The sequence below is a fragment of the Alexandromys fortis genome, unplaced genomic scaffold (assembly GCF_014885135.2).
Source record: "Alexandromys fortis isolate MF-2015 unplaced genomic scaffold, M_Fortis_MF-2015_v1.1 scaffold_21, whole genome shotgun sequence".
In the NCBI taxonomy this organism is placed as follows: Eukaryota; Metazoa; Chordata; class Mammalia; order Rodentia; family Cricetidae; genus Alexandromys; species Alexandromys fortis.
Window position 1 is genome coordinate 1,415,685 of NW_026067905.1, and position 17,187 is coordinate 1,432,871.

General features: G+C 40.8%; 1 protein-coding gene and 1 long non-coding RNA gene across 5 annotated transcripts in view; one reads left to right on the forward strand and one right to left on the reverse strand.

The window, feature by feature from the left end:
• Positions 1 to 17,187, forward strand: part of Abcc9 (ATP binding cassette subfamily C member 9) — a 124,383-nt gene that overhangs the window by 70,186 nt on the left and 37,010 nt on the right. For 3 of the 4 annotated variants that reach the window (XM_050135244.1, XM_050135243.1, XM_050135245.1), the window contains 7 exons: positions 4,482 to 4,619; positions 5,223 to 5,348; positions 8,756 to 8,852; positions 11,344 to 11,573; positions 12,648 to 12,796; positions 12,978 to 13,047; positions 14,406 to 14,563. In XM_050135244.1, the coding sequence (XP_049991201.1) occupies positions 4,482 to 4,619; positions 5,223 to 5,348; positions 8,756 to 8,852; positions 11,344 to 11,573; positions 12,648 to 12,796; positions 12,978 to 13,047; positions 14,406 to 14,563 (968 nt within the window). Of the gene's footprint in view, positions 1 to 4,481; positions 4,620 to 5,222; positions 5,349 to 8,755; positions 8,853 to 11,343; positions 11,574 to 12,317; positions 12,593 to 12,647; positions 12,797 to 12,977; positions 13,048 to 14,405; positions 14,564 to 17,187 lie in introns of those variants that run through there. The other variant, XM_050135246.1, reaches the window with a different exon arrangement.
• LOC126497337 (uncharacterized) overlaps positions 1 to 17,187 on the reverse strand; it is an 81,539-nt gene that overhangs the window by 32,641 nt on the left and 31,711 nt on the right. The window lies entirely within an intron of this gene.

The window sequence follows — 17,187 nt, forward strand, 5'->3', positions numbered from 1 at the left end:
GTTTTCTCCTTTCAACATCTTGGTCCTAAGGATCCAACTCATGCTTGGTTTTCAGGCTTGGTGGTAACCACCATCTGCTTCTGAACCAATCTGACAGTCCCTAGAGGTAGTGGTTTTTCTGTGTTTCTTGACCAGGAGAATCATGAAAGAAGGAGTATGGATGATGTTAGAAAATTGGGGCAGAATCTTCTTTTGTTTCATGGCAAAGAGATAAGGCTCAGAAAACAGAGTCTTGGTGGACATGGGAACATCTAAATAGATATTCCGTTCCAATCATGAGCAGCTCAGAATGTAGATAAGTGTTATATGTGATGATTCCTAAAATGATAGCAATCTTTGCTGGGCGGTGGTAGTGCACACCTTTAATCCCAGCACTTGGTAGGCAGGGGCAGGTGGATCTCTGTGAGTCTGAGGCCAGCCTGATCTACAGATTGAGCGATTTTTGCTCAGCACCAGTAGCACCCATGCCTTGAATATGCTTCAGGAGATTTTATGTATTTACAGAGTTTCTTGATTGTGTTGGTTATGATTTTGATCTGTTTTAGTTCATACAGAACATAGGGGTCAAAATAACAACATATATAAAGTGGGAATTTTAGAGTTCAGCAGAGAATGTAAGCTTGTTCCTCTCCTGGGACATCATTAGACTTCATTTGTAAATCTGCTTGTAGACGGTTTAGAACCCTCAATCATCTGTGGGTCAAGACTCCTTTGCAGGTCAAATGACCCTTCCACAGAGGTCACCTAAGACCACTGGAAGACACAGATATTTATATTATGATTCATAACAGTAGCAAAGTTACAGTTACGAAGTAGCAACAAAAACGATTTTATGGTTGGGAGTCACTGCAGCATGAGGAACTGTATTAATGGGTCACAACTTTACGAAGGTTGAAAACCACCATTTAAGACATTCATTCCCCTGTATCTCTTGAACTTCTTCAGAACATTGGTTGATGTTGGAGTTTCCTGCTGAACTTGAATCCATGTAAAAGAAGAATCTGGATAAGTTGGAATTATTTCAGGTTAATCCTGAAGACTAACTTAGGGAATGAGATCATCCATTGGAGGTTGGGTCCTCCCATACCAGTTCATTTAATCAAGACAGTTCCTCACACAGCTGCCCATGGGTCAACCTGATCTAGACAACCCCCCTTTTCTCCCACTGAGATTTCCTTCCCCGCTGATATTTAAAAATAATCATTCTACCATGTAAAGTAAGCTGATTCCACACCTTGTGTTTCCCCTAATCTTCAGATTGGTGGGCAAGCACTCTGCCACTGAGCTATGTCCTCAACCTTCTTTTTATTGTGAGACAAAATATTCCTAAGTTACTAAGCTGGCTTTGTACTCCTTCTACGGGTCAGACACACCTTGAGTTTGTGACCGTTTTGCCTCAACCTCTGAGTAGCTGGGATGGCTGACCCCAGTCCCTCCCTGGCTGACTGGAGCTGGCTTTTGAATCAGCCTAACTTCCTCTGTGCTGAGTCCCAGAGACACATAGCTGTCACCATGGCATTTTAGAGAGACATAACCTGTCAATCCACCATGGCTTGGTTTATAAGACAGTAACAGTAGAACATCACTTTTAAAAGATTTCAGGAAACACCACATTATTTTATTGGATCTTTGCATCAGTCTGATGAATATTCTGACAGGTCCCTTTAGTATGCCTGTCATTTTACAAATGAAGTGCCAGTTGGGACATATACTGCCCAGAACAGAGAGAGAGAGGAGAGATTGGAACTACATTCCAGCTCTCTCATTCCCAACACTCTACAAGCTGTCTCATGACATTTCAACTCAGAAGTGTATGGAAAGCAGACATGAGTTCCTATAAAAAACTCATTTCTAACATATCCTTTTTCCTTATGAATAATTTCTTATACAAACTATTTGGGATATTTGATCTGTATAACTGAAGATGCTCTGGGTCTTACAGGAACCAGAAGCAGAAGTCTTGTCAAGAGCAATCAGTTCATCCCCTATAATAGTTATCTGAATTTTCAAAACCAGTGATTGGCTAGTAAACCTTGCAATTAAACTCCTGTGGCGTTGTTGCTCGGAGAAGGAGGTAAACCCTGCCAGCGTCCTGAAAGAGAACTCAAGCCTCTTTCCTACGACCAGCATGAGAACAATGTATCTTAGAATGATTTATATTGCTACATATGCTTTCATTTTTAAGTAATCTGTCTTATAGAAAAGCAGCCAGAGCTCTTAGCCCCTGAGCCATCTCTCCAGAGCCACCTATGACAATTTTTTTTTTGTTTTTTTTTTTTTTTTTTTTTTTCAAGACAGGGTTTCTCTGTAGCTTTGGAACTTTTCCTGGAACTAACTCTTGTAGACCAGGCTGGCCTCGAACTCACAGAGGTCTGCCTGCCTCTGCCTCTCTAGTCCTGGGATTAAAGATGCATGCCACCACTGCCTGGAGTACCTGTGACAATTTTTAAAAGCAAGTTATTGGGCCGCAGGGAGACAGATTCCTCTCTTTGATGTTCTAGTTCACAGAGTGTCTTAGAAAGAGTTGGTATTAATAAAAATAAACTAAGGGTTCACAATGATTTTGAAACATTTCAATATCATGAACAAATCTTTTTGGAATATTCCAGAACATTCTGTTACTAATAAATTTCATTTCATTACTTTTTAAAAATAAATTTAATCTTCTTCCAATCAGTAGGATGCCTTTTTGTCTTAATGACAGTGTCCTTTGTCCTACAGAAGCTTCTCAGTTTCAGGAGGTCCCATTTATTCAATGTTGCTCTTATTGTCTGTGCTACTGGGGTTCTATGTAGGAAGTGGTCTCCTGTGCCCATGTGTTGTAGACTACTTCCAACTTTCTCTTCTATCAGATTCAGTGTGGTCAGATTAATATTGAGGTCTTTAATCCATTTGGACTTGAGTTTTGTACATGGTGATAGATCCATAACTATTTTCATTCTTCTACAGGTTGACATTCAGTTATGCCAGCACCATTTGTTAAAGATGCTTTCTTTCTTCCATTGTATAATTTTAGCTCCTTTATCGAAAATCAGGTGTTCATAGGTTTGTGGATTGATATCTGGGTCTTTGATTTGATTCCATTGGTCAAAAACTCTGTTTTTGTGCCAATACCAAGCTGTTTTCATTACTGTAGCTCTGTAATAGAGTTTGAAGTCAGGGATGGTAATGCCTCCAGAGGTACTTTAATTGTATAGGATTGTTTTGGCTATCCTGGGTTTTTTGTTTTTCCATATAAAGTTGATTATTGTTCTCTCAAGGTCTGTGAAAAATTTTGTTGGGATTTTGATGGGGATTGCATTGAATCTATAGATTGCTTTTGGTAGAATTGCCATTTTTACTATGTTTATCCTCCCAGTCCAAGAGCATGGGAGATCCTTCCATTTTCTGGTGTCCTCTTCTATTTCTTTCTTCAAAGACTTAAAGTTTTTGTCAAATAGATCTTTCACTTCCTTGGTCAGAGCATCTAATGAAATGATCTTATGGGTTTTTTCCTTCAGTTTATTTATATGATGGATTACATTGATAGATTTTTGTATGTTGAACCAGCCCTGCCTTTCTGGGATGAAGCCTACTTGATCATAGTGTATAATTTTTTTGGATATGTTCTTGGATTCGGTTTGCCAGTATTTTATTGAGAATTTTTGCATCGATGTTCATGAAAATAAAATAAAATTAATTTAATTACCCAGATAGCATATAAACATACATTTATGCCTGTATTTGTTAGGTTTCTGTATACACACACATATATACATATATAATGACAATTGCCTTGCTAACTATTCCATTATCTAAATATTCTTGTATTTGAATGGTTTAAATAAACTACTACAGGCTATTATCAGTTACTAAATGTATTTATATAAAAGCCATTTGAGGATATTCATTAATTCACCTATTTATCTGTGATTATGATATCTAAAAAAGTAACTGTTTACTAATGTTTATTTTTTCATTAGATTGTTATAAAATGCTTTAATTAAAATCATCACTTAGTGTTCCTGTTTATTGAGCAGAGAATAATTGAATACTGAATAAATATTGAGCTAATTATAATTCTCCTTGTAATGGCTGTACATTTAAACTGACTCTAACTTCTAAATATAGTTGTTTTATTTCCCTGTCTACATAGTCAATCAGGTTTATGTGTATAGCTGACAGAACTGTGCTAAATTCTTTCAGAGTTATATTTCTACATTTGTGAGTATGCATCCCACTATGTAGAATTGATAGAATAAGAATCCAGTCACTCCTTCCTTGGATGCAGATTATGTAGACACTGGTTTGCATAGTAAACACATAGGAGAACAACGCAGAAATAAATAAAACAAAAAAAGACATGTCCCAGACACCCTCATTGTTTCACCAAAATCCTGGCTCATGTTTCTGTTTCTCATTGTTTAACTGGTTCTTTGAGGATTTTTAGTGGAACTGAGTACGGGCCCCGTTCATCTCCCTTCCCACTCTCCCTGCTGCAGGACGACCCCTTCTCTGCCCTGGATATCCACCTGAGTGATCACCTGATGCAGGAAGGAATTCTGAAGTTCCTCCAGGATGACAAGAGGACTGTTGTCCTTGTGACTCACAAGTTGCAGTACCTGACCCACGCGGACTGGGTGAGACTTCCTGGGTTTGTGTTACAGTTGTGGGCGCATATTTCGAGATTACACAAAAGCCATTGCCCCGGTTTGAGCTGATTACATAGCTCTGCAGACAAGCTGTCTGTGTCCTTAAAAAAAAGCCAGGATGTCTTGCTCCTAGCTTCTTTTGTTAAAGTGTGGATTACCTGAGAAGAGGTGTTGACTGAAACTGGTCAGGATGTTTGGGCCTTCCTTCCTTTTGCAATTTGGAGGTTGTCTTATAGAGATGCTAATTCAGGGCCTATCTGACTGCTAGATGCAGACATGACTTTAGCCCAGGCACCTGGTTGCCTAGGTGATGGCATAATGTGTTTTCCCCCCCTGCTCAATTTGGTGTGGGTATATAAAATGTTTGGAGAATAAACGGGGAGACAGGCCTTTTCCATGATGACGGTGTAAGCTGTGTCTGATTATTCCTCGCGACACCGTTCCAGTCTAGTTAGAGAATCTGTGTTGGACCCGCACGGGCTCCAACAAGAGTCGTATCTTAGACACCAAGACATACTCCCTGAGACACAGCTGAATCATTGGGCCACTTCCAGATTCTTCTAGGTTTCTGCTCACGGTCTCTTTCCTCAGATCATAGCTATGAAGGACGGGAGTGTGCTACGAGAAGGGACTTTGAAAGACATTCAGACCAAGGACGTGGAGCTTTACGAGCACTGGAAAACTCTCATGAATCGACAAGATCAAGAACTGGAGAAGGTAAGAAGGGTCAGAGCGGTCCATGCAGTTACTAGAAATTCTCTGAAGGAAGCGCTGTGCTTCGTAGGATGCACGGGGCTCTGCGACGGCCTCTTCCGAAACTCAAGATAATTGCGTCTTTGCATACAGTTACTGAACAGTCTACTTTGAACTTGTTATATTTTACTATACTTATTTGTTATTTGCTTGTTTATTTACTGTGTGTCCGGTATGTATTGCATGTGTGGTGCATATGTGTGTATGTGTGTGTGTATGTGTGTGTGTGCACACGCACAGGCACAAGGGAGCATACATGCATGCATGTGTGTCTACTAAGAGTACACAGTCACAGGCACATGTGTAGAAACTAGAGGAGCACACTCAATGTCTTGTTCTGTCTCTCTCTGCTTTATTTCCTTGAGAGAGGTTTTCTTACTGAAGCCGGATGTAGGCTGATGACCATACTCACCATCATTGTTCCTGTCTCCACCATCCACACACAATGCTGGGGTTCCAGGTGTGAATGGCCACCCCTAAATTTTTATATGAGTGCTGAGATACAGATTCAGACTCTCCTGTTTGTACAGCAAGCCCTCTTCCCCATGGAGCTAACTCTCAAGCCCCAGCTGGTCCTGTCTTATGTTTTCTTCTGGATGAATGGCTACCTGAGTTTTGAATCTGAGCCATTTGGAATTGTGTATGTAGCTACAAGTTGAATGAGCTGTTTATCAAGCCTTGAGACTTTCCTTCTTTTGCCTATTGATCTCTTCTTTTCTCACGAGTGGTAAGATCATTTTCATGCATTGCCTACAATCAGACAAACACAGTCAAGATAAAATCCAAGGTGGTTTTGAAGAAGGCAAAGCTCTGAGCTCTGGCTGGAGTCACTGGGTATGTCTGGAGTGGATGGAGCTCAACAGAAAGAAGAAGACACTTTTTCATACACCACGAAGACTTTTTTAACACTCTCACTTAGTTCTCAAGAAAAGTCATGATGAATAAGCACAGAAAGGATTTTCTCATTTTTACAGAAGAGAGAACGGGGGCCCAGAGAACTCAAATAATCTGTCTGAGCTGTACAGCATGTGTTCATGGCACTGATGGGATTAAAAGCCAGGTCCACCTCCAGAGTAGCTGTGCCATAGTTCAGCCATACTAAATGGCGCAATAATAGACTTGGAAACCAGAACCTGGAAAATGATTCATTTTGTGATTGGGAAAAGAAATAGGACATTGAATTTTCAAATCTTTGAGAACTTTTGCCTTGGGGTTTGGCCTGGGATATATCCAGAATCGAGTACAGTGGCCAGGAATGAGCTTTCAAAAAAAAAAAAAAAAAGCAGTTATATTAGCCATTTTCTTAAAAATCAGAAAATCAAATTGTATCTTTTAAGAAAGAAAAATAAAATCTATACTCCTGTAGTGAAGGAAGGCCCAAAAGCCACACTCTTCTCAAAGTTCTCTGTCTGGTGACTTTCTGAAGATCTCAAAAGCAAATTCCCACCCCACCCATGTTGTGAGAATTCTAGTTTGTCTTATTAATAAAAACCTAGAGTCAGATATCAGGATAAATGCTGAAAGATCGGAGAAGTAAAGGAGCCATCCACTAGAGTTCTTACCTCTACCAAATTCTCAGACTAAAAGGACAAGATCCTGTGTCCATGAATTCTCAGACTGAATGCTCTGAACTCCTGTTTCCTCCCAGCTTAGATTCCTCTCTCTGCCCAGCCATATCACTCCTGACTCTACCCCCCTAGTGCTGGGATTAAAGGTACATGATCCCAAGTACTGGGATCAAAGGAGTGAGCTCTGTTTTTCTTTTAGACTGATTCAGTATGCAGCCCAGAGTGGCCTTGAACTCACAAATATCCACCTGCCTAGTGCTGGGATAAAAGGTGTGTGCCACCGCTGCCTGGCTTGTCTGGCTGACTAGTGTGCCTAGCTCTGCACTCTGATCTCCAGATGAGCTTTATTTGTTAGATCACAAACAAAATATTACCACACTGGAGGAAGATAAATGCCTGTGAAAAATCTCTGCAGAGAATAAGAAGGATGACAGACTCATGGGACTCAGGGTGTCAGGAACATCTCACACTGTGCAGTGCCATGCCCAAGAAAGCAGGTGTGCGAGGGGTGATGAGGAGCATCTTGAGGGGACCCCCAACTAACATCAATTTAGTCATCTAAGCACCAAAGGGAAATAATATGATGTCATTGTTAGAAGCAGGAAAATTTATTGTTTTCTTTGAAAAGAAGGATCAGGATCTGGAATAAAACACAGAGAGAGACAGAGACAGAGAGAACGAACACAGTAGGCTGAGTGGGATTGCAATATTGTTTGAGCAAGCCAGGAAGAAAGTCTGTGTCCATTCAGTTGCATTTAGAGATGAAGGGATGATTAGCTTCCTAATCAAAGACAGACGGCAGGACATCTTTCAAAGACAGACGGCAGGACATCTTTCAAGCACAGGAGATGTGGAACAAGCTAGGGTGAGGCCATGGCAAAGTCAGCTGCAAAGTAAAATGGAGGTCAGGAGAAGACAGACAGAATCCAGCGCCTGCCTGGAATTCCAATCTGAAGCTGGAGAGCTATTCCTCCATTGGACTGGGGAGGGGGTAAAATGCTTGCTTTTCAAGCATGAAAACGTGAGTTTAGACTTTTAGGACTCACATAAAAAGCCAGGCATAGCTGTGTGTGCGTGTGACTACACACACATCTGCAATCCCAGAGCTGGCAAGTAGAGTCAAGAGGATCCTTGAAGCTTGCTGCCCAGCCATCTCATGCAGTTTTTGTTTGTTTCTTGAGATGGATCTCCCTATGTAGTTCAGGTGGCCTGCGATTTCTAGAAACTCACATACCTAAGCCTTTTGAAGACTGAGATGACAGGCATTTGTTATCATGCCTAGCTTGAATGTTTTTAAAAGATGATATTTAGCATAAGTGGATCCTCAGGTTAAAAGCCTGTGTTTGGAATCGATGTAAAAACAAAAGATATCTCAGTGGTGGAGTTGATGTTGTAACTCTTTCTGGCTTCCTATTGGCCTACACATCTGAGTACAGAAATGTTATTCATAAAATTCACAAATTTATAAAATCCTAGCATGATTTCTATAACAGCCATTGTGACAGGAGAGCTGGGGACTGGTATAGAATCGCCTAGGGTCAGGCAGTGGTGGCACAGGCCTTTAGTCCCAGCACTCTCAAGTGGGAGGATCTCTGTGAGTTCGAGGCCAGCCTGGTCTACAATAGCTAGTTCCAGGAAAGTCAGGACTGTTATACAGAGAGACCCTGTCTTGAAAAATACAAAAAAAAAAAAAAAAAAAAAAAAAAAAAAAGGAAAAAAGAAACCATCCAGTGTGTCATCCATGGCTAAGTCCAACCCTTTCTCAGACAGAAACTCCTTCAGTGAGCATATTGTTGTTCACAGGACATGGAAGCAGACCAAACGACATTAGAGAGAAAGACTCTCCGAAGAGCCATGTACTCAAGAGAGGCCAAAGCACAGATGGAGGATGAAGATGAAGGCAAGTCTCTTTTTTCTTTTTTAAATCTGAAACATTCAGCTAGATTAGCATGTCATGAGGACTTCACTCTGGAAACTGACATGAGAATGTGCCACACACATGTAACAAGCCACTGCCACACACATGTAACAAGACACTCTGCACAAGGCCCAGAGCCAAACGAGATGCTTAATATATTTAGCATGACAGCGTCAAGGCAAGGCGTATTTCCCCTAGCAGCCTCTGTGAGACGTGCACTCAGCGGGCATGGAAAGACAAAAGTGGGATCTAAAAACAGAACAATTGTAAAAGTCTAGTATCGTGACTGTGTTGAAATAAGAGCAGCGGGGCTGCGTCCCCAACATCCCGGCCGTTTGGCTAGCTCACGCCCGAAATAACAACACACAAACTGTATTCATTTAAAGAACTGCTTGGCCCATGAACTCTAGCCCTTACAGGCTAATTCTCGCACCTGGACTAACCCATTTCTAATCATCTGTGTAAGCACCCCAAGGTGAGCTTACCGGGAAGATTCTAGCCTATGTCCATCCTGGTGTCTCTGCTCCAGAGCAGAGCTGTAGAGTCTCCGGGAGCAGAGCAGAGTCTGACCTCACTTCATCTTCCGTCCAGAATTCTATTCTGTTTACACCTCCCACCAATGCTTTAACCTATGAGGCCAGCCAAGCAGTTTCTTTAATTAACCAATGAAATCAACAGATTGATATATGACACTCCCACATCATGACTGAATCCATTTGTTACTAAAATATCAATTGTTTAAACACCAACAATCAGTGGAAATATCGGAAAGACAGTCCCTTTGCTTGAGTCGTTCAGTCCTTACGCATGTGGTTTCCGTCATACCTGACAAAGAATGCAGATGTCAGGGAGCCCTTTTTTCATTTCAGTTTCCCACATCTAATACTATATTCTGTAGAAGAAGAAGAAAGATTTGCCAGAATTTTGAAAAGCAGTCAGCCAAAATCATGACATTGTCTTGATCTGAATCACAAGAATGTTTTAAAATAAACCATTTAAGTACGTAGAATAAACACATTCATTATGTTCCACCTCCTGTGTAGCTTTTGTTTTCCATTTCTTTCCACTGGGCAACTAAGAAATACAGAACATTGCAATGTGAAGGCAGAAAACACCAAATTCTGCCTCCTCCATATTTCAGATGTCTCAATGAATGTTCATGAAGTTAAAAAAGACATCAATGAATTAAGGAAGCTTTTCAGTGTCGTCTTAATTTTGAGGGTGTCTAGACTAGAGAGACTGATCGCAGTCTTCAACTATCTACCATTTTCATCATTCATGTTCCTGTTCCCACACCTATGAGACAGAGAACATCATACTTCCAAAGACGAGCTCATCTAAGACTCGGTCAAAACAGGAAGTGCTGGTGATGGGCTGTCTCTGCCTCACATCCACATGGGGCCCCTTTGGTCTGATGATTGGCAGACAAAGTCATATTGCCCATCCTTCGGATCTACAGCTTAGTACCCGTAACTATTCCAGTAGTGGAGAGCATGCAGCTTAAGTGTAATACAAACTGACTGGAGAGGGAACAGACAGGAGACCTGGCAATTGCTGGAACATGCAAATAACCAAGTCGTGCTGAGAAGGAAAGAGAAGGCCTCCCTGCCATTGCAGTGAAGAGACAATCAGTCTCAAAGTAACTAAGCTGCTTAAACATTTGATAGGATCACCCTGTCCATTGTCTCATGTGGTCTTTAGCTTTGCCTTCTGGAATGTTCCTTCTTGACAACTCTCTTCCATGACCACACCTAAAGCAGAACAGAAAAATTATGGATTGGTGCTTCTAAGGCAGGCACAAATTCCACAGTTGCTTTTCTCCTGGTGCAGATTTCTAAGTTCAGAAAGCCATATATTTCTTTAAAAATTAGATGTTTGCAAACCAGGAGCATGTTTTCATTACAACACAATTCCATCACTAACTTAAGTGTCTGGAAATCAGTGGTCTGCTCCGTTTGTGAATTTTTATATTTGTTTGTTTATTCACCTTTTACCTCTGCTCTTTCTTTCTTTCTTTCTTTCTTTCTTTCTTTCTTTCTTTCTTCCTTCCTTCCTTCCTTCCTTCCTTTACCTTCCTACCTTCCTTTCTTTTTTCTTTCTCTTTATGTTGAGTGGATCTTATATAGCTTAGGCTATCCTTAAACTAACAGAGACAGAGACAGAGAGTGTGTGCTGGGGCTAGCCTTGAACTCCCCATGAAGCCTATAGCTGGGGTTAGCCTTGGATTTCTGATCCTCCCACCTCTGCCTCCCAAATGCTGGGATTGCCGAAACATGCCACCATGTCTGACCATTTTCAATGTATTTTTAATAGTCAAAGTATGCACTACTTAAAGTATTTAAAACCTCCTAAGCTAATACGTTTGCTTCTGTAAAGTTAAATGTGGTTATGAATATTCTTGTCAGAAAATAGAAATTCATTCTGGTGCTCAGCTGAAGCTTACACAAGGTTTGTTGCATGTGTGACTATACAGAGGAAGAGGAGGAGGAAGACGAGGATGATAACATGTCAACTGTGATGAGGCTTAGGACGAAGATGCCCTGGAAGACCTGCTGGTGGTACCTCACTTCAGGAGGGTTCTTCTTACTCTTCCTCATGATCTTCTCTAAGCTTCTGAAGCACTCAGTGATTGTGGCGATAGACTACTGGCTGGCTACGTGGACATCCGAATACAGCATAAACCACACCGGGAAAGCTGACCAGGTACAGTGCGCCCAGGAACAGTGGAGAGGGAGGCCCTTTGCTGAGGTCAGTTAACAGTCAGAAGACCAGAGGAATCTGGTGCGAGTTCAATATGTTAGTAATCAGGGAACCACATAAAACAGGGCAAACTGCCAATAATGGAAAACATGGCTCTTACTGTTCTTATCATTTTAAATACCTGCTTTGCTCACATTATTTTTACTTATTACATATTTATGTATTATATCTATGTGTCTGTGTGTGGGTATTGCACATGAAGGCAGTGCCCATTGATGCCAGGAAAAGGTGCCAGAACCCCTAGAGTTAGAGCCATAGGCAGCCGTGAACCACCCAATGTGGGTTCTGGGAACTAAATACAGGTGCTCTGGAAAAGGAGTAAGTACTCTTAACTGTGGGACCATCTCTCCAGCCCTGGGGTTTTTCTTTGTTGTTGTTGTTTCATTGTTTTGTTTTGTTTTTCGAGACAGGGTTTATCTGTGTAACAGCTCTGACTGTCCTGGAACTTCCTTTGTAGACCAGGCTGACCTCGAACTCACCTGCCTCTGCCTCCTGAGTGCTCGGATTAAAGATGTGTGCCACCACACCCAGCTTCCAGGTCTGTTTTTCTAAGAAGCATTTAGTCATAATAATTAGATACAGATTCAGGAAGTTCAATCTATTTTACATGTAACGTATGTAACATATGCTACTATAGTACATGCTAAACACATGTAAAGGAGATTCTGTTCTTCTCATGATTTTCAGTCCTCGATCAGTATGCTGAGCGATCATGGGAAGAATGAGCTTGACAGTATCGAAATCCAAGAGTCTGTCCCCAACTTGAAAGTTACATTGACCCTGCAGTCATTAGGACAGACCTTACAGGTGAAAAAAGCAAGCAGGGGCTGCCTGGCCTGTGGGACTGACCTGAAAGGGATCCCTGCTCTGAGTACCCACCACTCGTCTTCAGCCCTCTAAATGCAAGCAAGATAAGAATATCGACAATCTGTCTGATTTTGATGCTTCATGAATTTTCTAGTTAGGAAAAGCCCAGGTAATCATTTCATGTCATCGTCCCACGTTGGTTCTTCCTAGACGTTCTACGTGGCTGGATTTAGCATTCTCTGCGGAGTCGGCATCTTCCTTTGCCTTGTCACCTCCCTCACGGTAGAATGGATGGGTCTCACAGCTGCCAAGAACCTCCACTACAATCTCCTGAATAAGATAATCCTAGGACCAATAAGGTAAAAGAAAAAGTAGTAATCTCTTGCCCCTATGAATGTAGTAATAAAAACATCCATTTAAAATTGAAATGTGGAAGATTAAAGAAAGAATTAGTCATTTTCAGGACTCTACTTGTCCCTCAGCGGTGCTTCTGGTTAGATACTCCACATCACCATACTCTTCTATCTATTCCTTACCTAGGTTCTTTGATACCACACCCCTGGGACTGATTCTCAATCGGTTTTCTGCAGATACTAATATCATTGACCAGGTGAGACTCTGATAAATTCCTCAGTGTAAACTAAACAGCATTCCAAACAGGATTCTTGATGTCAAGAATTGCTAAAATTTAAGTTAGGATTCATTTGATCTCCTATCAAAATGAAAAAAAATGATTTCCAGGATAAGAATTTCTGTTGGTATGTTCATGTATGTTGTATGCACATGCTTGTGTGAGTGTCTGCACTTGACATATAAGTACCCATGCATACTTCCGTGTGTATGTGAGTATGTGTTAGTCAGAGGTTGACATAGGCATGTTCTTCAATGCTCCCCATCTCATTTTTTAGGTCTTATTATTTTTAATTTTGAAACTGTATGTATGGTTTTCTGCATGGAAAATTCTTGCAGCAAGTCAGGTAGATGCCAGGGCCTTGCTAGTCAGCCACTGTGGCAAAAACACCATCCCCAGGTTCACTGAGAACCATGACCCAAAAATAAAGTGGATAATTATTATAGAAGATGCCCAGTTCTGACCTCAAGCTGCCATATGTTCACTTATGGGCACTCCTACCAACTCACACATGCTCACATGCACACACACACGTTAGTACACACAGAAATTTAACACAAGGTAAATGTGGCATCTGGAATCTGGGAGAATCATTCATTTTTAAACTAGAAGATGTTGAGAGAATTATCTATAAAATATAAATCAATATGACTATAGAATAAAGATGGCCAAATAAAATCATGACATGGTGAAATAAAAGATAACTGGATAGTTTTGGAACTATGAACTGCAAAAGATCTTTTGATGTAGGACAGAACATAGCATGAAAATAAGAAAAAGACAAATAGAAATAACTGTACAAAAAAATAAACTTTGATTGAGACTAAAGCACCAAAGACAAATTTAAATTGTAAAAGAAAGAAGATAAACACCGCAATATATGAACAGCATCTCAATTAAAAATGGAAAGGGCAAGTAATACAATGAAAGATGCCCAAAGGACACAAGTTTGCTACAGGAAAAACAACTTCTGGGCTTTTACAGTGGAGGAGCAGATGAGTTTTAGATAGTGTATAACAAGGAGTGTTTGAAACCACTGACAAGGAAATGCCTCTAGTCTATCCTGGTAAAGCAAAACAAAGACAGGGTGAAAAAGATTTCTAGTATAGCCGTTTATATAAACTATCCAAGGTAAGTAGGTGAACAACATGTGATGCTATGTCAATAGATACAGCTACTTAACTATGGGGGCATGCAAAATTATTTACAGTGACCATTCCTAGAGGCTGGTTTGGAAGCCCGTATTACTTAACATTAATATAGAAGTGTTTTTTTATTATACTGTTATGGATATTGTGCATGCGCTGAAAAGGTTGTCCTTTAAATATCCTCCACAGCACATCCCTCCAACCTTGGAATCGCTGACTCGCTCCACCCTGCTCTGCTTGTCGGCTATCGGGATGATCTCCTATGCCACGCCTGTGTTCCTTGTCGCCCTGGTGCCCCTTGGTGTCGCCTTTTATTTCATCCAGAAATACTTCCGAGTTGCTTCTAAGTAAGTAAGACTCTTCTCTCCTTTTCAAAGGCCTGCATATTCAATTCATTGGGAACTGTGTTTTCTCTACTGTTTCTTTGTTTCTCAAACTAAAGTGGAGAATTTAGAAATGCATCTGGCTTTGCATAAACCTTAAGTCTCAGTGTGAGATCTAATGTCATTCTTTCTGCAATTGACAAGGTCGTCAGTTGACACATACTAACACATTGTTCGGTTTGCCAACAATTTGTCTACTGAGTTGAGAGCCCATATATGTGCCGGTTCTTTCATTCCTTGGTTCTTTTTCTGAGTGTAACATTAGCAAGAAACTCACAAGATCAAACACAGTCCTTAGGAGGGAGCAAGTTGGAGCCAGTATATTTCAAAGCAGGAAAAAAGGTGAAAATTACCAAATACTTCAAATGGATGGTTTAAAATAGTAGAAGAAGACAGATGAAGAGATATGTCATCCTTGACTATGCAGTTGGATAATCTTGAGTATCTGAGAGGCACACCATCACTTTAAGAGACTAGAGAATTTGAGCTCACAGAATTTCCCTTGTACCTGTTAACCCAGTCAAATAAATAAAGGGGCAACATTAGTCTAAGATTTTCTATTAATATAGGACTTATTGTTTTCCTGAGAAATTGAATGATTAATTATCAATACAGTGTCCACCATTGTAAACTTGAAAGTTTGTGTTTAGTGCTTTCCTGAAGAATACAATGAGGTTTATTATTGCAAGGACTCTGTTTCAGCACTCAGAAAACACTGCTGTGTTACCAATAGCTGTGTTGAGCCATGTGGTGGATGATAAGGAATCTGTTCTCAACAAAACCCATCTCTTCTTAAGATAAAGCCAGAGACACACTAATTTTATTAAAAAGTATATAATAAAGTATATAAGATAAATCCATATATAAAGTAACATATGGATTAAACTAGAATAAAATGCAAACATATTTTCTGGAACCCTAAACATACTTCATATTACAAGAGTACAAAGAAGATGAAGTTATACAGGGGGGAGAGAGAAGAAAAGGGGAGGCCTCTAGTAAGGTCCTCCAGACATACAGAGATTCACATCATTTTAGAGTATTTCTCCTCTCCCCAGGGCTGTGAGTTAAGAGTCCTTCACGTCCTGGACATGTGTGTTATATTTGAGTGGTTTTTCTTCCTCAGCATCCTTCATTCCTTCCTCCCTCCCATATTCTTTCCTTCCTTCCTTCCTTCCTTCCTTCCTTCCTTCCTTCCTTCCTTCCTTCCTTCCTTTTCTTCTTCCTTCCTTTCCTTTCTCCTTCCTTTTCCTGTAGCAAAATCAGACCAAAATGAAGAAGGCAGCAGTCAGATTTACACTTCCATTTCCTCTGATGTTTATGCTAACACGCTGTGCTGCAGGGCCAAGAAATTCCGACTCAGGTTGATGACCACTGGTTGATTTGCACAGAGTCAGTGCCTCTCAGCACTTATACCAAGCATTTTTATCTTACTGCAACCAGAAGTTCATTTGACCCATTTTTGCCATGACCAAGATAAAATAAGTGCGGAGTGTAAGGCAAAGATTTTTAACCCACGACAAATGTGAACATTGAGCTTTGCTCCTGGAACATAATCTGAATCATCATTCCACATGATTAGTGACTATAATAGAGGGTACGGTCTTTTAAAATGTTATATAAAGATAATATATATGTAGTATATAAAGTGTTTTAATTTTTAATACCAGTGAAAGAGAAGAAGGACACATAATAGATTTCTTTTTTTTTTTTTAAAAAAAGAGCCAGCTGTAAGATAACAGTTATTTTTTAAGGAATTAGAGTTGATAGCAGATTCAGCAGCCAAAGTTTACCCATTCTCATCTGAAAGTTGGGGAGACAGCCCAATGGCCAATGACGTGAAATCGTACAGGCTCAAGAATCCTGCCCATGACTCACCCAGGGGAAAAGCTCACACAGCTCAACAGACTATATATATCAAAGGGAACTGAGGTGGACAAGCTCACAGCAGGCAATAACTGGACCTTTTGAGTGTCTGAAGTCATAGGTCTAATGAGTGCTTAGCTGTCTGCTTCCTTCCTACAAGAACACAGATCCAGCTGTGCTTTCACCTTCTGGGTCTCACACTTGACACAGCTGTAAACAAAGACAGCTCCTTCCTGATGCTCTCTTCAACCCTGACCTCACTGTAGTGGATCTGGCCATCTGTTGCGGGTGTCAGCTGCGCCAATAGCCACCTGTTTATGCTTAAGAAAAGGGAAGTCCTCACATTCCTTCACTGTCCTCACCACCTTTCCTCTGTGCTCTCCTCACTTCTGCCATTCCTGAAGTGTGCCAAGTCCTTCCCAGAAACTTTAAGAGAAAACACTGTGTTTGTTTGTGGGATTACACAGTCAATCAAGAATGGCCTCTGTGGCTGATGCTGTAGGACAGCATTTATCAGTTTACTTGATGTTCACAGGTGAAGGAAAGGGCAGCCCCTCTAGTTCTCCCAATCCCCGTGACTTCAAGACAGGCAGAAAGGGGAAGAAAAAGGGAAATGCTTTCTTTTTTTTTTTAAATGTAATTTTTTTATTGAAAAAAAAAAGATTTCCGCCTCCTCCCCGCCTCCCATTTCCCTCCCCGTCTCCCTTTTCCCCCCTCCCCCC